Source organism: Gouania willdenowi, chromosome 6, assembly GCF_900634775.1.
Source record: "Gouania willdenowi chromosome 6, fGouWil2.1, whole genome shotgun sequence".
NCBI classification, from domain to species: Eukaryota; Metazoa; Chordata; class Actinopteri; order Blenniiformes; family Gobiesocidae; genus Gouania; species Gouania willdenowi.
The window spans coordinates 8,363,215-8,384,947 of record NC_041049.1 but is presented as its reverse complement, the minus strand read 5'-3'; the positions used below and the strand labels follow the sequence as shown (position 1 = coordinate 8,384,947).

At 36.4% G+C, this 21,733-nt stretch overlaps 1 protein-coding gene across 4 annotated transcripts in view; it reads right to left on the bottom strand.

The window, feature by feature from the left end:
* impdh1b (IMP (inosine 5'-monophosphate) dehydrogenase 1b) overlaps positions 1-10,080 on the bottom strand; it is a 31,707-nt gene extending 21,627 nt beyond the window's left edge. Inside the window, exons 1-3 of one of the 4 annotated variants that reach the window (XM_028450054.1) lie at positions 9,558-10,080; positions 338-436; positions 133-210 (exon numbers count right to left, since the gene is read on the bottom strand). In XM_028450054.1, the coding sequence (XP_028305855.1) occupies positions 133-210; positions 338-436; positions 9,558-9,772 (392 nt within the window). In that variant the 5' untranslated portion in view covers positions 9,773-10,080. Of the gene's footprint in view, positions 1-132; positions 211-337; positions 437-4,377; positions 4,507-5,671; positions 5,980-9,557 lie in introns of those variants that run through there. The other 3 variants (XM_028450057.1, XM_028450056.1, XM_028450055.1) reach the window with 3 other exon arrangements.
* Positions 10,081-21,733: the final 11,653 nt, after the last annotated feature.

Below are 21,733 nucleotides of genomic sequence, written 5' to 3'. Positions count from 1 at the left end.
ACTCTGTTATTTTGCCGATATCGGACCAATATCTACATCAGATTGGGACAACCTTACCCCTAATTAAGTCTATATTTGAACAAACAAGAGGATTTCTTTTCAAAACAGTTTGGTGACGACTGTTTTACTCACTTGTAAGTCAACCCATCTCCTTTAGAGCAAAGCTCTTCAGCCGTATGACCATCGGAGACAATGCACTGTTGGTCAGATCTGCCGATTCAAAATGCGTTGGCCATTACAAAGCACTGGTGCGCACACTTCACCCACCCACCATGTCGCACAAGTGTGTGTTACTTCAAATGTCAGGCTCTGAATAGATTTAAGAAGGGAAACGTACTTGTAGGTGAGGCCGTCGCCGATGGAGAAGAGCTGCTGAGCTGAGAGTCCGTCATCGGGGACGTAGCCTGTGCCACCACTGATTAAGTAATCAGCCATGCTGGAACAATAAGGGAGGGAGAGGTTCAGTTAAAGAGTCTTAAGGTACTCGAAGGAAAGATCATTGAACCAGAATAGTAGATACTAAAAGCCTAAAGAGTGGAAATAACAGCAGCGTAATACCTCGACAGATACTGTACGATGTCCAGTGGTGCAGAACATACAAACAAATTTAAGTCATTAACAGTTTTAGGCTATTTTTAGGGCCATAAATTTAAATCCGTTTACCCACATAACTCAATTTTTATTAATTGTACCCGTTTGTCATCCAAAAGTTCACAAATCTTTTTCTACCATAGAAGTTGCCACTCAAAACTTTGTTTTATTTCCCCTCCACCATGAACAAAATAATTTTGAATCAGAATCAGTTTTGTTGCCAAAGTAGCTCTTAGACAATACAAGGCATTTTATTTTACTTGGTGGATGAAAAATGAAAAATTAAACAAAAACAAACAGTATAATAACTAGAAAAGCACTCGAAGAGCACAGACCTCCGCCAAGTACCGGGTGGGACATATACACAATGTACTTCCCTACATTACCCATAAGCCACTGCGCTTAAAGAATGAATATATATAATATTTGCATTTTCTGAAGAAAACGCAAGTGAGGATGCAGGTGCTGGCCCACATCACACTGCATTAGTTTAAAATTAGCCTAGCGTTAGCAATAACCTAGCAATCGCATAAGCCTAGCGTGTTCTAATATACAGTATTATTATAATATAATATTGGACTGAATACATCATCATTACAGAAGTTCCACAGTGTGGATGGGATTTTATATATATATATATATATATATATACACACACACACACACACACACACACTCTTTTGGTAGCCAGAACATCACCAACATTTTATCACCCGTTCCTTGTCACATTTATCAATTGTTCTGAATATTTCATCCAAAGCCATTCATATCTTTTCAAGTTATCTTGCTAACAGACAGACCGACAAACGCAGACAGACAAGGCCACAATATCATTGTGTCATAAACAACTTTCAATCCATTACAGCACCAGAAATATCAAATATCCCTTTAGAAGTCTTTTAGGTGTTACGCTGGTATCAGTAATAGATGACAACAAATTTTTAATGAAATACAGGGACAGTTTTAAAATGTTATATATATATATTTTTACACATAAGCAATATTAAAGCCTTGCATAATGAATACTTTTATGACTTATTTTTAGGAATGTCACAGTATTGACGATATCACAATACCGTGGTATTAGTGCATCGATATCGTCATGGTTACGTCACGGTATAAAATAATGAGCCGTTGCGCTTAAAATTGAGTTTTTTGGTTGGCTGTAGCAGACATTTTCAGAGTAAACTACAAGTACCATAATGCATTGCGGCTTCGTCATATAGGTGGTTGAGCCAATGGCGTGCGACAGTGCGAGGTCAGAGGGGAAAGGAACCATGGTGAATGGTGGCAGCAGCAGAGTTTGAAAAACTTGTGCATGATGCAACGGTTACAAGTCAGAGGTGTGGAAACGATTCGGTTTTGCCGCATCAACAAAACCATGAAGGAGAAAAGGTGCAAAATATGCAAACACTGCTAGTGTTTGTACCGTGCGCTACTCGTCTGGAAATAAGAGCAACATGAGAAGCCACTTAACAACCCAACATCCGTAAAATTTTAAGGATTGTGTCAAACAATCCAGTCTGGTCTAAAAACTCTAAAGGAAGCATTTACAACCATGGTCCATAAAAACAGCTCAAGAAATAACAAGACGTTGTGTAGTTACACCCGTATATTTGTTGTTGTTGTGGGAGGTTAGTTTTACCTACTGACGATGTGTTGTTGCATTAGTCTTGGCTGACAGAAACCTTAAATACATGTAATTAGCTGTGTGCGCGCACGCAATAGAGAGAAAATATTTTATACTCTTTGTATTGTGGGTGGGTACGTTTTATTGTATTGACTGTATTCCACTGTAATGTAGAAAAGGCCCAAGCAGGGACAGGAGTTGCAAACTAGCGCTAGCTTTAAACTTTTATGTGCATCACATCAGCTGTACGCTTATTTTCTATTTATTTTGAATTGCATTGTCCATGTTAAATAAATAAACGTTAACAATGAGGTTAGTGCTAGACTTAACCTCAAATGTTGACTTGTTCATCTTTCTCCAGAAAAACCTCAAATTAAGCTAAACACAGAATAAGGAAGTTTGCACTACTTTGATTTATTTAGCTTTTTTTTTAAATTATTTTATTCATTGTTAATAGGCTGTTTCAATACCTGCGCCTTTAAGAGTGTTCCTGACTCGATTTGAATTTTTGCACTTTAGTTAAAGAGTCTGTATTTGTTAGTAGGCAATATTCAGTTTAAAATGTAATGAATGTAAAATTATGACAATAAATGCTGTCAAAATGGTGAACAGACATTTTTTTTTTTTTTTTATTGGTCATCATTCTTGTTAGCATTGCAGCAAACTGTGTGCCTTTCTGTAAAACCATGAGCTTTCCTGTAATACCTCAATAACTGTCGTACCATGAGGTTAATACCGTGATTATACCGAACCTTGAGATTTAGATATTGTTACATCCCTACTTATTTTGTGGTGTGGAACATTAAAAAAAGAGAATAGAGAATAATCAGCAACAGTAGGCATGAGGAAAAACAACAAATAAATCAATAAATCCCATAAAATTGAATCATTATATTACCAAAGTGCAAAAATAATCACTAGTTTAACCTAAACATAAAAAGATTCTGCAACTAAGTAGAATAACTAAATACATAAATAAATTAGAAGACCCTGAAAAATAAACTCATTAAATTCAATAAACAAATACTATAATAATTCAAGTTCACTTTGGGTTTTTTTTTTTTTTAAATTGTCAGTACATTGTGGGAACAATTTAGGGCAGAGGAAAAAAATATTGTGCATTGTTCATGCTTGTATCAGATTTTAAATGGCAACCAATATAATCCGATACTCGATTTTAATCATGCAATATCAGACCGATATCCAATATACAGTAAATATCGCTCGAGAATTAAACCCATACGAAATAATTTGTTTATTCGTTTATTGCCATGACAGCCAACAAGTACCCTTATACAAACACAGGCAGGCAGAGCATAGATGACCTTTGAAGACGTAGCCATAGCAACATTAGCATCACCCTAGGGTCTCAGATGCATGCATGTGTGAATGAGAGATATGCATTCGCTGATACACTGTAACGAATAATCTGAACAAACATGCATTTATTGCACAAGGCCAAAGTCAATATTACGCCTTCGTGATAACTAGGGCATTAACATTGAGAATAGTGATTCTTTTTTCCACTGTGGTATTGATTTTATTTCCGTCCAAATGTCCCCATACGACCGCACGCGAACAAAAACATGTCTGGTGTTCCGACTCATCTGGTGACTATGTTAACTGGCGATTCATTTCCGAGTACGTGGCTTGTGAAACGCACCGACGCCATTAAAAGAAACATGACTAGAAGTAGTTTTGCACAGTTAGGCATCAATAGCAAAACTGTATAGATGAAATGAATAAAAACACACGCGTTGAATGGTTTAGGTTTCAACATTTTGCCCGTAACCACCAGCAACCGACGACGCAGACGGAAGTGTGTCACCGTGTAAACTGATCCCCACTCGAGCTGGAACACCTGCCGTGCTGACCCACTAACACTCGGCTGAACCACTCCAGTTATCCGTTTTAGAATGAATGAATAAAAAAATACACACACAGAATGCTTAGGAAACCGAATTAATAACTGACAAAAAAGGCTCTATTGAAACCGTGTCGCCATGTTTGATAGCAATTCTACTGCCTGACTGAGTGAATGGCCTGTTGCTGTCCTGCTGACCTACATTTCACACATCATCAGCAGCCAAACACCAGCGTGTTTGCACGGTGCACCTACAGCTATCGGGAAACACAGATATGGAGATTATTCAGACCTGTCTTTCTTGGTTAAAGTATGCGGAAAAGCAGCATCCACTCCGTTGAGCACCCCCGTTGCCTCCATGCTGGAGCCCGAGAGAACAAGTAACAACGAGTGCAGGGGAGGCATGGAGCGCATGCCCATAACATACCCAACAACGTCAACAACATTATTACAATCATTTATTTTGGGACTCGAACGAATAATTCATGTTAACCCTTTAACACCTGTAATATTAACATATCCGCCTATTTTGTGTGCTTATTTGGTCTATAAAATGGTCAGTAAATTATGAGTAGTGTTATTTTTTTTTCCATCAATAACACTTTAGACATCCAATAATTGGCAGGATTATTTATATTTCATTTATTTTTACACTTTATTACATGTTCTACCAGTGTAATATCATATAAAATCAAGAAAAACACCATATATATATATATATATAAAACCTAGCAATCGCATTTTTAGTTAAAAACAAAAACAGGCCAATGTATGGCAACTATTACAGGCGTTGATGTTATTTATTTTAAGCGTAGTGTTAATGTTAGTAAATAGAGCCAAATGTAAGACTGACTGTTTGTGTTTTGTTTTTTAATAAAAAAGCAACATAAATCCAAATTGTACAGAAAGCCCGCAAGTGAAGTAAAACCTTTTTTTTTTTTTTTAGCGAAGTTTTAAACAAGACTTTGTGGTTCTGCGTTCAAAGGCGTCGCCTGGGTTTCAAGCCAAAAAGAGTGTACAAAGAGTGATAGGGAACATGGTAATATCTGACACCCACGAAACTAAAAACTTATCAGTGCCACTTTGAAAAAATAAATAGAAACTAAAATAATTAAATTTTTTAACAAGGGGGGAAAAAAAAAAAAATTCACGCATTTTTTTGAACTTCTAAAGCAACAATTCTCAGTGAAATCATGAAGTTTTAAGTTTAGGGATTTGCACTTCAGTTACTATTAACGCGACCAACTTTTTTTTTTTTTTTTTTAATAATAATGATTATAATAATTATTTAAATTATAAATATTTTTTTTTCTCTCCAGGATATATAACTATAGTTACAAAATTGTCATTAAAAGTCACGACAACACTATGTGAAACTGTTACCAATAATTGCTTTTTAAAGGCTCAAACCTTAAGAAAAAGTATATTGCACATATTAAACGACAGGCGTATAAATCCAGACATGTGGTAAAAGAAGCTAGCATTTAGCATTAGCAGCTTTGACGCTGTGAAAACCCACACTGAAGTGTGTGCAACGTGGGTTAAACTTCCCCAAACATGTAAAAACACGTTTTCCAACCTCTTACTTTGAGCTTAAGGCGGACTCTAAAGACGTCAGACCGGATCAAGCCTCGCACAGAGCCGGTGATGCTGAACCACACGTTGGGGACAAGTTTCCAAGCAGTGACTGAGCAGGAGGTGAACGTAAAAGCGTCGTGGTGCCTTCACGGAACCGCTTCTTTACGTCCACAGTGGACGTAAAATCACCGACTCAACGCGATCTTCTGAAGCGGAGCAGAAAGCGCTCGGTTGGGGCAGTGAAGTAGCTGAAGAAGTGCTCCTCTCTGTAGTTGTCTACAGACACAGACAGTCTGTGTTATACCAACAGAGCAGCGTCACATCCCTCCTCCAACAGAGGCCAGGGGCGGTTTAATCCTCTAATCCGGGTGGCCTGCAGAAACTCGGTTCCTGTATCATAGCCATCATATTTTGAACATTTAGCTCACATTTAGCTCTTTAATTTGAGACAAATTAATGTAAAACAGCAAATTCTATATAATTGTTAAAAAATGTGTAAGCATGAAAAATGAATCTAAATGTAAACGTTAAATCTGAATGCAAAAGTAAAATGTACCGGTAAATCTAAATGTTAAATGTAAATCTATATGTGTTAAATGTAAATTAATATGTGTTAAATGTAAATGTTAGATGTAATTGTAAAACTGAAATGTTAAATGCTCAATGTTCAAAGTTAAATCTAAATGTAAATGTTTAGAAATTATACAAAGAGGGAAGGTCAGCACTATTAATGTTATTCTTATTTAAATCGTATTTTGAATTAAAACATCCACAAAACTTGTGTGTGTGAGTTCCACAGAGGTTCATGTTTAGCAACAAGTTCTGATGAACTACAACCGGGCCCACGGAACGTCTCCGCGCCAAATAGCACGTACCACCTTTCCGAAAATACAGTCCAATGACTTCGTCCCACCGAGTAAAACAAATTAAATAGTGACATGTAAAATTGTAATCTACGTTAAATTTCCTTTGAAACGATATAGCACACGACTATGTTCCGATAAATTTAGAAATCACCAGAAAAGAGGGTGGACCCCCACCTTTCAAAAATGTCTTGGAGAGGCTCTTGACATCCGCTCATAGAATGTCTATGTCAAATTACAGCCCGATTCAACGAGCATTAACGTAGGAGTAGTCATTTGAAGAATGGGGCTCCCGGGAGCTCCCTGGCACCCCCAGTAGCACATATGGAGTAATGGGCCCCATTTATATATAGGCATGTGCCAATGATTTGGTACCACCAACCGTCGTAATATTTGACCCGCAAATAAATGAGAAATCAACTTTTGTTTTTTTTTTTCTTCTCTTGGGGCTCCTGGGCCCCAAATCGAAAATTGGGCTCAGAGCGTCGATGCGTTCACATCCATAGATTATACCTACCAAATTTCAGCCCAATCTGTTCACGAATAACAGAGGAGTAGCAATTTTAACTAGTGTACACAAGAAGAAGAAGAAGAAGAAAAACAAGAAGAACAAAGTTGAGTGGCGTTTTCAATCTGGTAGCCCGGCCTAAAAATAGGTGAAGCCATTTTAAAATGCCAAGCTGTTGTCGCTCAGATTGCTGAACAAGTAATCCTTGTGGTATATTATTTACCTTAGGAAACAACTCAAAGTGCCAACAATAGGACTTTAAAGCCCAGGGGTTTGCAGAAAGTGGCCTGTTCTGGTTTATCAGTCTTAGCAGTGTTGGACATTGTCAGATTAATATTTAGCTGGATAACCTTGACTTTTATTGCAAAGTCCACACATAAACGAAGAGAATCATGATGTAAGTTACAATGCCCCTACACACATTAACATAATAGCATTCTCAAATACACTGTATGCATTTACAGCTTGGATACTTTAAGTAGCCTCATATCTACCAAGCAAAAATACCATAGGTTCTAGATATGATACAGAAAAATGTGGAGCATTTTATATAAAACACTTCGTCAACCACCCTTAACCAAATATCCAATCATCATTCATTTCTACTTTAATGTATGGTCTTCATCTTAAAAGGCTCGTAAAAATAAAATGTCAATGTTAAATCTAAATGGTAAACATCATATCTAAATCTAAATGTTAAATATTAAATCTGAATCTAAATCTAAATGTTACATTTAAATATAAATGTTAAATCGAAATCTTAAATGTTAAATCGAAATCTAAATGTTAAATCAAAATCTTAAATGTTAAATCTAAATTTAAATGTTAAATCTAATAATTTTCCCTCCTTCGAAAATTAACAAATTCATCAATAGTTATACAAAAATCCCTAATTTTCTACTTCAATGTGCCATGATTAACAGGCATAATGTACACTACAGTCTATGCATGTGTAAAAGAAACCCAGTTATTTGGAGTTGTTTCCAGTTCAGTCAAGCTATCTTATATGGGAATTGGGAACTGAACACATTTCACATTTACCAATAAATTTCCTTTGATCTTTAATGTAAGACCAGTAAAAATAATTCCAAAGATGACTCATGGGATCAGTTTCCTCCTCTGTGTCAAAATAAATGTGGGTCATTTCAGATATGGGTCAGTGTTCCTTTATGCTGTGTAGCTATTCTGAGTGCTTGGTTCAGGGCCTGTTCATCCAGCCTGCAGCATCGCGCTCCCTCCTGCTTTAATGGAGCATCACAGAGCTGTAGCAGGTTAAAAATAGAGCTGCCAACTCAAGATTAGCCTCACTTTTGTTGCTCTCTCCTCTAAGTCAGAAGCATTATCCATATCAGCATCAAGCTGATCCTAGATAAGAGCTGTCATTTAAAGGCAGAGTGCGTTTCTACTGTGATCCATAAAGTAAACTGACCTCCATGATATTGATTTACACATGAAACCTTTTCCTTTCAAAGGGAGTAACCTGAACACAACTGGTATCTGTGCTCAAAAGTCACATGTGAAGTTATTTTGTATGAACATATCTTGGCTTAATAATTACAAAGTGTACGCTTCATAGATCAATTAATCAAACATCATTTAGATGCCTAGACATAAACTCTCAGTTTGTTGAGAATTTCGACTGCAATTTGGGGGTTTGGAGTCTTGTAAACAGATCCGTTGAATATTGTTTTTATTTAATTTTTAGGGTAATTTCAGTTTTTTATTTTATTTCCTTTACACCATTTTTGTTCTAGTTTGTTTCCAGTATTCCCAGTGATACCAGAATGAAGTAAAAACATACGTCTCCACATCCCACAATACAATGCGAAAAAATGTCAACAGTGTTTACGTTGGAGATTTAAAAAATATTAAAATAAAAAAAGCAATTTCTACTTTTTCCATTTATTTTTTGGAGTAAATTATGTTTGATTCATTGATCAATGAGGCAAAAACTATGGTTTTATCTCATAAAAGAAATATCAAACTTGAAAATGGGAGTATTTTTTAGCATTAATTGACGGATTAATATCAAAATCAGTATTAATTGTATTGCCAAGTAGAATTTTTAGACAGTACAAGGAATTTTACTTGGTAGATTGTGCAAAAAAACAAAACAAAACAAAAAAAAATCAGAAACTGTATAATAATAATACATATGAAAGATGAACATAAATATAAACAAACATACAGTACAAGTAGTGCAGGTGTTATTGTGAGAGATTTGTTTAAAAAAAAAGTGTAAATTAAGTAAATACAAAATAATGAATACATGGTTTTGAATAATGATTGAAAGTGATTAAAAAATATGTAAAAGGATATTAAAATGTGAAAAAGCATGACTGGCATTTGTTTTACATTTCACAAGACCTGTATGAGCCTTTAGGATATTTTTTGATAAATCAAAAAAATGTGCATCAAATCAATTAAATTGAAAGGTTTAAGAGGTTAAATGGTGCAACAGATGCTGACAGCCTTTAAAAGCCCTTTCCCAGTTTGTTTTTAATCCATCTGTATATATCTCACCTCTCTGGGCCCCATCCTGCCTGGATTCTTGTAGCATTGTATCTCTGAGCAGCACTTTCATGTCCAAGTGTGCCTTGCCGAACAAAATGTTCAAGTTCCCAGGTTGAACTATTGATTTGCGTGGGTTGTACGTCCCCCACTAGTCTCCGGTAGTCCACCTGCTGGCTCTCTTTGGCTCCCTCACTCATGTGTTCATAACCAAATCCCTCCATCATTCATCCAAGGTCAACACTTGGGCTGTTTTGCAGCCACCCACAGCAACAAGTTTCAAATTAGAGAAGAAACCAAACAGATCAGAACTCTCTGAGCTCATATAAACGCAAGTTAAGTAGAACTTAAAAGATGCAAAACAAATGCAAATTCCTCTTGTGTTTCCCAGATACTCTTATCTGAATTCCATTGTCACTGTTGTGCAGATTCCCAAACTCCCTGTGAAACTGGGGAAGATTTTCCCACAGTGAGTAAAACCCAGGAAGCTCTTGATAGATGACGCTATCTGTCCGTGGCACAAGATGCACCTGCCCACCAAACGCCTCAGGCCACCTCTAGGCGTGTCAGTGACTAGGCGTCACCTAGGAGACTCTTCCACCGGGAGGGTGTCGCTGTAGAGATGATTCCAGCCGTGGAGCGTTGTTGTGGAGAGGTTGGCTAGGGTTGATCACCTTTGAATCTTGCAGGAGAGAGACTTCCTGTCAATAAAACCAAAAGGTGCATGAAAACAACTCTGAAGCCCCGCCCATCCCAGGGCATGTGCTGCACTTACACTGGGGGATAAAGCAGTGTTTGCCCCCCCAGCTGTAAAGCTAAGTTTGAATGGCATGAGTGCCTTTGTCCTGCTGTAAGTGCTCCATGGAGCTAACCTCTCTGTCTTGCTTCCTCTTCATGTATGAGTTAATCCTGCTTTCTATCAGTGGCACACGTCACTTTCACAAAGAGGATTTCAGAATTAGACGGGACAGCACTCGAGTGAACGAGCTCTGCAAAGAGAGCAGCACGGTTTACAGCTCAGTCAGTACTAGTAGCAAACAGGCCGTGTACATGGGACTGAGCTTTGTATGTACAAACTTCAAGGAACATGTTGTCGGTGTTCAGTTTTGAGCTGGTTTTGTTGAAAACCTGCACCGGTGTAATCACTCTGTCTACTTAAACTAACTAAGGTCAGACAGTCTGTCACAACATGAATCCCTACTGCTGAGGAGAGACTGCACTTAATGATGTTACATAATCAGGCAGAAATATCACAAATCCACATAAATAGACATAGAGCAGTTGGTCAGTGCATAGAAACATTAATCTGAGCTCAAATGAAATGGTTTATATGAGGAAACCTTTATACGAGTAAGGCTGTGTTCGAAATCACATATTAACGTTCGTACTACTCAACTAAGTCTTAGTATGTGTAGTGCGTTCACATAAGTATGAAAAGATTGAGTACGCGAGAAATACTCGGATGTATACTATATCGGGACATTTTTAAGTATGCACGGAATGTAAATTTGTCCTGGTGACAATCAAACACCCCCTTTTCAAAATAAAAGCGTCTCTTCTTGTCTTCCACTGGTTTTTGAACGCTTTTGTAAATAGGGCTTTTGTTTTGAAACTAACCAACCAGAAGTTTTGTCAGTAGCACAATAGCGGGTATCCAAATTTCAGAATGTGAGTCCGTCAGTTTTATGGATCAAATGACCACATGTTGATATTCTACTTGGTCACTTTCTCACTTAAAATGTTTTCAGAACTTTCAAAGGTGGAGAATCAACGGAGATATCTAGCCTCAGTGTGATTCAGGTTTTTATCGTTGTAGGTTCGAAATGCATCTTGGGAAACTTGGAAGTATACTTCAGTGGGAACGCTTGTCATCCTAATCATACTTATAGTATATACTAGACAGTATATACTCATTGAGTTTGTAGTGTATAGTACGGAGTATGCCATTTTGAACACAGCCTAGAACTCTCTATTTACAATTTTCTCAATCCAACCTATTCACCACAGGTGATTTTTTATAGGGGGGGGGGCGGAGCCAACAGTGGTGGTTCGTGACATAAGAAGTCACCAGAACTCACAAGCCACCATTCTCAGCCAGTAGTTGAGTTTCAACCCATGAAGGGCAGTCACGCTGACATTTTTACAACAAAATACAACACATTTAAGTACTTTGACTAAAGTGTCAAGAGTTGAACAATAACCAATCAACAGCACAAACACATTTGTTTTAAGCAGGGGGAAAAGTGTCCGGATTTAGTTACTCTTTAAGTATGAGTCTTTCACGCCAGTGGGAGAAGAAGGTTTGTCATTTTGAGAGCAAGATCATTTTAAGTTCAGATTTTTCCTACATTAAGTTAGAATTATTACATCATGTTTGGGAAAATTGGATCATGGATGCAAACTGAATCTAATAGAGAGGGGTAGGAGTCAGGACTGTAAAAAACAGTATCAGTACCAGTTTTTGAAAGTATTTTACTTCAGAAAACATTTATCGTTTAACAATCCAGGAAAGTAGCATAACAAGGAACAAGGAAGAACCGTCAGACTTTTCTGGCTTGAAACCTTTTATTGATTCATTCTATCAGTGTAGATATTTTAATGCTGGTGTTTCAAATGACCTGAACATCAATCAATTTCTTTCTTTCATCACCTCACATATGATTTATTAACATAATCAACAAGAAGACATAATCATCAACATCCCCCGCCAGAATAGTTGTCATTATAACTCACAACCTTTTCCTAAATGTCCTAAATCTAAGAATTTAGATGTATACATTAGAAAATATTATCACATCAGAATTTAAAATGACTAACTATCTTAAACGGTTTGTAGGAAAAGCGGTCCCTTTTGAAGATACCTTGAACAGAATAAAGAAAAACGAAAAAGGGCATTAACTCTGGAAAAAATAGTTGCGCACTTCTCATTTTCGAACTCCATCAAGGTATTGATACCCTGAAGCCACGCACCGAATTTAGTTATCCTATCTTAAACATTTTGAGAAAAGCTGACCTCTTTAATCAATAACCCTGACACATGCAAAGCTACAAGCTCAATCGAGGTTCTCTGCTTCCTTCACAGCGGAATGCTCCGGATGCAAAAGACATGTTTCTCTATCTAACTCCCTTGTTCTTCTGTCTGACTCTGTTTGAACGCTTCAAGGGTTAAAAACTGTGTTAGTCTAGTAGTTCCTTGTTGGTCTGAATGTGGGTCCGTGAAGGTACTTCCTGTAGAAACCATGTGGTCAGTGGTCACCTCAGTTTAGAAATGTAATGTGCTGCACAGTCTAGCCATATGTTGACGATAACTTTATTCGGGAGTCTCTGAAGTTGTGAATTTAAACTAAATATAGCCTCTCCACTTATGGTGAAGGTTTCCTTTCTCACACAAAGCCACTCACATGTAGAGGGGTATTTCTCACAAGGGGGTCACCTCCAGGTGGCTGAGACTTTAAGAGGGAAAAATGCTCCCAGTATATCCCCAGAGGCTTCAGTACTTTCCCCTCTCACACACACACACACGCACACACACACACACACACACGATAAATACACAAGAGGTGAAAGTAATGGATTACAAGTACTCACGTTACTGTAATTGAGTTGCTTTTATGGGTACTTGTACTTTTTTACATTTCTACAGCCAACCGTTACTGAGTAAATTATTATCTTTTGTTTTAAAATACTCAACCAACATTGTGAAACTACAAAAAGTGAAATGACCAGACACAAATAAAAGGCATCATATCATAGTTGACCAACCAAATTAAACGTACATAACACACGGCGCCAAAGCACCATTAAATGGAGGTTATTTTCTCAGTTTTAGAGTTCATAAACGTAGCCATACTTAAAGCCTGAATTTTTTCTTTATTTTGAATTGAATTCATTGGAATTATTTTATTTTGACAAACCTTTAATTTCATATAGATGCCTTTATAGAACATAAATTAAGTTCCAATTGTGCAAGATTTGGTCTCTTCCTTTAAGTTGAAACATGAGATGGTTACTGTATGCAAGGGAACCGTGGCAACAATTATTACCTAAAATATACACGGGGAGTAAAAGTAACTAGTACTTTTTCATTGAGCTACTTTTGCTTGTACTTGGGTATTTTATGTATGGCTTACTTGTACTTGAGTACAATTTCAATCAATTAACAGTACTTCCACTTGAGTAGATATATCAGTACTCTTTACACCTCTGATTTTAAGGACTTCGATATAATACTCGTACTTGTACTTGCTACTGTTTGGAAAGACATCATTGCCTCAGGTCAGGAGAACGTTCAAAGCATGTGATCAATGATATCAATCAATGCTGATTCCCTACCATGTGCTCACGTCCTCGGGTCACCCTTTTTTTTAAATTACATTTATCATAATAAGCGTCATGTGCACAGCAAGGCTAGTCATTCACAGGCAAATACAAGTCACATGATTTATAACAGCACACACTACTGTTTCTTTTTTTTGTGTTACGCTGTGTGAGTGTGTGGTAAATTAAGACCATTAATTCCAGTTTAGAGTTATTTTAAAATGGATTTTTTTTTTTATGAAGCCTCGTAAGAAGATTATTATCAAGTGCTATGTCCAAGGTTATTTAAACAAGTGTGACTGATTATATTAAGTGCTACTTCATCCCACTCCCTTTCCAGCAGTGTAATTATTTATGTTATCTACAATATTTATGCTAATACATATGCTAATACATATGTCATTAGCCATGCAGGCTACAAATGGAAACATGTATGTGCTGTAGAAATAGCTCAAAATAAGTAAATAAAATAATGACATTATTAACAATTAAACTGAAATCTATTGACATTTAAAACTGAAATCCTGACCACACAGCTAACTGTAAAGCCATGCCATCTGGTGGATACAGTGTGTAAATGCATGATAGACCATCAAATTACTCAGTTTTTTTTAAATTTTATTTAAATTTTTTCACTTACATTTTTTCACACGGTCAAAACAAACAATATTTACATATAAAGTTGCTATTTTTACAGTTTGACCTCGATTTGTCGTAATAGCTATCCATCATGTTCTTAGTTTATATGGATGAGGTAATTGACTTAAAAAACAACAACATTGAAATGTGTCAAATCCAAACAAGCCTTAACTTGTTCATGACAATTTATGTATTGATTCCTGATTAAACTTTGGGCTTTTTCTTTTTAGTTTTTTTAATTTTAGTTTCTATTTTTTTTATATATGTACTAGTTCCTAATATTCTGTAACTGTTCAGTTTGGGAAATTTGTATTTCTCTATAGAAATATTTAATTGTAATGCCAGATTGTATTTATCTATTTTTTTTTCAATAGATAAAGTTGAAAAAAAAAAAATCACCCCCATACAAGTGTTCTTTCTTCTGTGTGGAGTGTTTAGTGTTAGGGTGTTTTTGTTTGTACTGTCTCTTGGCTTAGTTTGTGATTTATTGGGGATTTTTGGTCATGTTGTTGATGTTTGTTGATGATTTCAAATGATTTTACTGATGATTTTAAATTATCTCCTTATAGATTTTAAGCTGTTGAATGTTTTCTTTTGCATTTTTGATCGCAAATAAATAAGAAAGCAACTTTAATGGAAATTGCCTAAAAAAGGGGCGTGGCCCCAAACTGAATTGTGCGAGGCATAATTGTAATCTTTGCTGAATTACCTTTGAAACGATACATCACACGACTATGTTCCAAATAATTTGGAAATCACCAGAAATGGGGGTAGGAATAATGAGGAATACCTAAGTATATTTACTATCAACATTTATTATCAACACTGAATGTATGCATGTACGACACAGGAAACAGTTTGATGACATCATCAACAAACGTATGGTTGCCGTGGCCGCAAAATAAAAGGAAAGAAAAAGAACCACAACCAACGATAACTTCAGTATAGCTTCTCTTAGTGATGGTGATTGGGTTGGATGAACTCTTTTACTGATCTGAGTATCTAGAAGTTAATTGTTACAAATTATCATTTGAAAATTTAATTTTTAATTTTAATATATTGAACATTTTATTCCTTGAAAAAAACTGTTTAATATTTGACGGAAACGATACTGTTTTGGACAGTTTGAGACTCTTTCAGAGGCAAAGGTTTGTGTACATGACTTCAATTTTTACATAATGAATGTGATTTAGCAGGACAATAATAATAATAATAATAATAATAATAATAATAAATAAACGCATATATGAAAATCTTTTCATTAAAAATACTCATGTTCAAAAGGGTTAAGAAGTGTAAAACTTTTCTAGTCCTACCAACTTGTATTAACCATTTAATAGTGGAGTGAAAGTAAAAAGTGTCCCTCAAATATAATACTCTAGTAAAGTACAAATACTACAAAATGTTACTTACATTAACAGTAGCTTACAAGTGTTGTGATGAGCAGTAACTTTGCCATAATTTGAAAATGAACTCAGAGGGTACACGAGACAAAAACATGTCTGAAAACCGCTGGTTTAGAGCAGCAGAAGAAGAAAAAGCGAGGGAAACAAGTGTCTCTGCGAGTCTAATAGTGAATGTTATTAATATCCAGCCTACAAACGGAGTCAGGTCACACAATAATCTTACCTCAAAGCTCCACTGGAAAGTGAGAAAGCACGACACGGTGTCAGAAGATGGAGTTTCAGAGACACAGAGAGGCTAGAGCTAGAAGAGTGCTAAGCGAGCTAGCAGAGTGCTAAGCGAGCTAGCAGAGTGCTAACCGAGCTAGCAGAGTGCTAAGCGAGCTGGCAGAGTGCTAAGCGAGCTAGCAGAGTGCTAAGCGAGCTAACAGAGGTGATATAATAAAGTCCAGAGGGTGGAGGTTGAGGATTTAAGCCAGGAGTAAAATTAAAAAGGAGTAGAAAAGTTGGTGTAATCCTAACGAAAAAACAACAAAATATAATACATACAAAAAACTTTGTAATATTTGAGAAAAAACAAACATTTTCTTCCTACTAACCTACACCCTCCATTAATACTGATACTTAACTCACAATTTCAGAGTAAAATGTATCTTTCTACCCTTTTGTTTTACAATACAAATAAATTACATTTATTTAATATAAGGATATTGATTGTGTCTTAAAGAAAGAAGTTCTGATGAACTACGGCAGGGCCTGCAGAACATCTCCGCGCCGAATAGCACGTACCACGTTCCAGAGAATGCAGTGAAATTACGCGTTTCCACCGAGTAAAATAAATGAAATAGTGCAGCGTAAAATCATAATCTACGTTGAATTGACTTTGAAACAATATATCACACGAAAGTGTTCCGATAAATTTAGAAATTATTTAAAATTTACCAGTGTGTCAATGATACGGAAACGAATCAATAGACATAGAATGTAGTTTTATTTTAGCTCATATTGATTTTTAGCTACCCCGCTAACCTTTTTATTTTAGCCCTAAACCTAACCCTAACCCTAAACCTATCCCTAACCCTAACCCAGGAAATACCCTAAAATGTTTCTTTTTTTCGCATGTATTTTAAAGGTGGAATTTGTCGTGTTAAATAGGATAAAATTAAAAATATTTAAATGACAAAAGCAGGATTCGAACCCACAGCAGCAAACGAAAGAATTGTTGGGTCAGGCACCTGAGACTGAGACTTGGCCTTTCTGACACAGTGAAAACACAGGCACATTACGCTTAAGTAGAAAAGGCCCGGAAAACGTACCCATAGCTCCGGGGGCTATTGATACATTTCCGTATCAATACACACGTCCTATTATAAAATGTACAAAATATACAGATAAATAAAATTGGATCAATTAAGAAAAAAACTACCTTTTAGTTAAACAATATATGCTTATTTTAAATTTCCTAATACAACTTCACAGTTAAAGGACAATGATATAACATTTTCTTTCTGTTTTTGTTTTGTTTAGGTCTACAGGGACTTGCATTGCGTGGCTGATCATTGGGGGAATTCTGAACTGCTTTATAATCACAGATCCATTATCATCATTTATATATTATTTATAAATGGAGCAGCACACAGCATCGTCACCACTATCTTTCACCAGTAACCCTGCTGACTACTGGAACAACATGGAGGAGGAACCTTCAACCAGCAGTTCAGATGAATTAATGAGTCTGACAAGACAAAGTGTGGGAATTAAGAGCAAAGGACCAGAAGTAGCCCAGATCCCAGATCCAAGCAGTTTAGGACTACAAGGTCCTGATGGAATGGAAACAGTCTTGTCTCAGACTGAAGATAGTGTGGATTATGAAGATGATGACGTAGACTATTGGCAGAAACCTCTGTTAGAGTCTGAAGTTGAAACTGAAGCTGACTTTGAATCCCCCAGGAAAAAGAGAAAGATGACTGACTCAAGTGAATATCCAAGCAGTTTAGAACTACAGGGTCCTGATGGAACGGAAACAGACTTGTCTCAGACTGAAGATAGTGTGGATTATGAAGCTGATGATGTAGACTATTGGCAGAAACCTCTGTTAGAGTCTGAAGCAGAAACTGAAGGTGAAGCTGACTTTGAATCCCACAGGAAAAAGAGAAAGATGTTTGACTCAAGTGAATATCCAAGCAGTTTAGGACTACAAGGTCCTGATGGAACGTCAACAGTCTTGTCTCAGACTGAAGATAGTGTGGATTATGAAGATGATGATGTAGACTATTGGCAGAAATCTCTGTCAGAGTCTGAAGCAGAAACTGAAGCTGAAGCTGACTTTGAATCCCACAGGAAAAAGAGAAAGATGTTTGACTCAAGTGACTATCCAAGCAGTTTAGGACTACAAGGTCCTGATGGAACGTCAACAGTCTTGTCTCAGACTGAAGATAGTGTGGATTATGAAGATGATGATGTAGACTATTGGCAGAAATCTCTGTCAGAGTCTGAAGCAGAAACTGAAGCTGAAGCTGACTTTGAATCCCACAGGAAAAAGAGAAAGATGTTTGACTCAAGTGACTATCCAAGCAGTTTAGGACTACAAGGTCCTGATGGAACGGAAACAGACTTGTCTCAGACTGAAGATAGTGTGGATTATGAAGATGATGATGTAGACTATTGGCAGAAATCTCTGTCAGAGTCTGAAGCAGAAACTGAAGCTGAAGTTGACTTTGAATCCCACAGGAAAAAGAGAAAGATGTTTGACTCAAGTGACTATCCAAGCAGTTTAGAACTACAAGGTCCTGATGGAACGGAAACAGACTTGTCTCAGACTGAAGATAGTGTGGATTATGAAGATGATGCTGTAGACTATTGGCAGAAATCTCTGTCAGAGTCTGGAAGCAGAAGCTGAAGCTGACTTTGAATCCCCCAGGAAAAAGAGAAAGATGACTGACTCAAGTGAAGATCCAAGCAGTTTAGGAATACAAGGTCATAATAATAATAATAATAATAAATATTATTATTAATAATAATAAATATCATTATTATTATCACTACTTCTGGCAAAAGCTTTTATTGTGAAAGGCAAGGAGAATTGGTTTTTGATGAACGTGACATTATATTTAAAAACTCGATCTTTTTACATCAAAAAAAAATTTTGTTTACGTTTTTGTACTCACTGTTTATTATCACACAGGCATCACGTTTGATGGAAACCCTGTCACTCCAAACAAACGTATTTCTGTCAAATAAGATACGTTTAGAAGGCATTTAGCATTCCTATTGACTCCTTGACATGTAAAGTTGCCATGCCCGCCCGCTGTCACTTACGTCATGACGTCACGGCGACGCTTTCATCTGCTGGGAAGAAAACGTGTCCCGAACCTTAAAAAACAAGGTCTTCATTATCTTCATTATCCCACTGGACATTACTCGGACGAGCTGCTGTCACAGAGGCCGATACAAGCCCACGAAGAAGAACAAAGCGGGAAAAGACGACTGAGTCGAGCTAATGGTAATAAATCCTTTCGTTTTCCTTTTTGTACAGTTTACTGTTGCTGGCTTCAGGCATATTCATGTACGCTCCTACAACTGGCCTGGACATGTTTTCATGTTTTGTTATTAATATACTTAATCGAGAGCAAATTTCGTCTCAACGGTTCAAGTTTAGACGTGTCAGTGAACGTAGCACTTCTAATCTGGATTTCTGTTACTTTAAACACTTTATGCAAAGAAAATAATATTTTCCAACAGCCTGTAAACGCACCTTTGAAGCACGATAGATTACATTAAAATTACAAAAATAAAAGCTTCCAAGAGGCCAATTTCACGTCAACATATGATTATAACTAAAGAATAAATGCACAAAAAGTCAAGTTAACAAGATTTTTTTTTTTTATGTTTTATTTTTAAAAGCACAAACCCCAAATGCAAATGATTTTCAATAAAATATCATAATTTTAAAAACCAAAACATATTAATGTCACACTATTATTTTCTGCAGGATAGCATAGTACAAAAAATGTAGTCATTACTGTTATTATTAATATTATTTTAAACTAGAGGTCTCAAATTTCCCGCCTCACTCCTGTGTTATTGAGAAAAACGATAAAAAAAATAAATAAAAAAATAGGTCAAATATCTTATTTTTGATTTTGCCCAATTATAATAATGTAAAATATCCACTAATTTTATTTAACGTCCATAAACGTATTTATAATGCACATTGAGGAAGATATTGGAGTGACAGAGTTGTTTTGTTACTTTAATATAAAACAAATTGAATTATTATATTTTTTTTCTTATTTGTTCAATATAAAGTTTAAAATTCTATTTATTTATAGGTAGCCTAATGATAATTTCTGACATTTTCGGGATTAAATATTTCAACATGTTTGAATATGTTTACACTGCCCTCCACTTCCACCAGAAGTTAATACCAAATGTTTATAATAATAATGGCTTGGATTTATATAGCGCTTTTTTCGAGGAGACTCAAAGCGCGTTACAGAAACCATTATTCATGCACACCACTCACACAGTCATACCGGTGGTGGTAAGTTACAATGTAGCCACAGCTGCCCTGGGGCAAACTGACAGAAGCTTGGCTGCCATTTCGTGCCTACGGCCCCTCTGACCACCACCAACATTCATGCACAATTCAAACCCATTCATACACGGCAATGTGGGTAAAGTGCCTTGCCCAAGGACACAACGACAATGACTTGGATAGAGAGAGATATATAAAAGGTTTCTATACGTCAGCAGCTTTGGCTGGATTCTATCAGATGGTTGGCTAATAATCACTGTTGTTTTCCCTTGCACAGAAATGCCTTTTTTCATCAATTCCATACCAATGGCCCTGCTCATGATCTTGGTGGTTGACATGGTGATCTTCTTCCTTGTGGTTGTTCATGGCCTGCTAGACTCCTTCGGTGGACTCATGTACTCTCAAAGTCCTTGTGACCTGGAAGAAACAGAACAAAACACACATCAGCAGCTCCCTGTGGAGACGAGAAGAGCAGCTTTGCCTAAAGTGTAATATTTATGGGGTGTTCCTCATCAAATATATAAATAAAGATATTTTACGATATGTTTCCATGTTAAATGTGAAACATGAAGATCATTGAGCAGCTTTTCTTTTTTCTTTTTTTTACTTTGTAACACATTATGGTGAATGTCAAACTGACATGAGCACTTAGTAATGTGTAAAATGTGACACATAAGATTCAGATTTTTTAAAATAAACCTTTAAAAAGTTTGTTGCAGCCATGAATTTTCTGTTTATCCCAAAATCCAGTGGTTCTCAATCTTGACATCAGGACTCCATTTGGGGTCGCAAGACACTATAGGATGGGGTCACCAGATGCCTTCAGCAACTAAGAATATTTTGTTTTTGAACAATTTGAGCCCATTTTTGCTTATTTTTAACCTTTTTCTGCAACTACACCAAACTTGCCATGTTTTAACCTATTTTCGTCACTTTTTCTTGCCATATTTCTGCTCCTTTTAATGCATTTTTGCTACATTACTCCCATTTCTGTCACTTTCTTCCTTTTCTGCACATTTTTTCCACTTCCAAGACATTTTCAGCACTTTCAAACCCTTTCCATCACTTTGCCCACCTAATGTTACATGTTGTCTTTTCACCACATTTGATGCTTATTTTGGCCAATTGAACCACATTCACGATTTGTCATGCCCATTATCCAGTTTAAATTGATCCAGTATTGACACTTTGATCACTTTTTACCCCTTTTTCTGGCAATTTTTGGCCACTCTAATGTGAAACTTACCAATTTCACCACATTTTCCACCATTTTTTTTTTTTTTTTTACACTT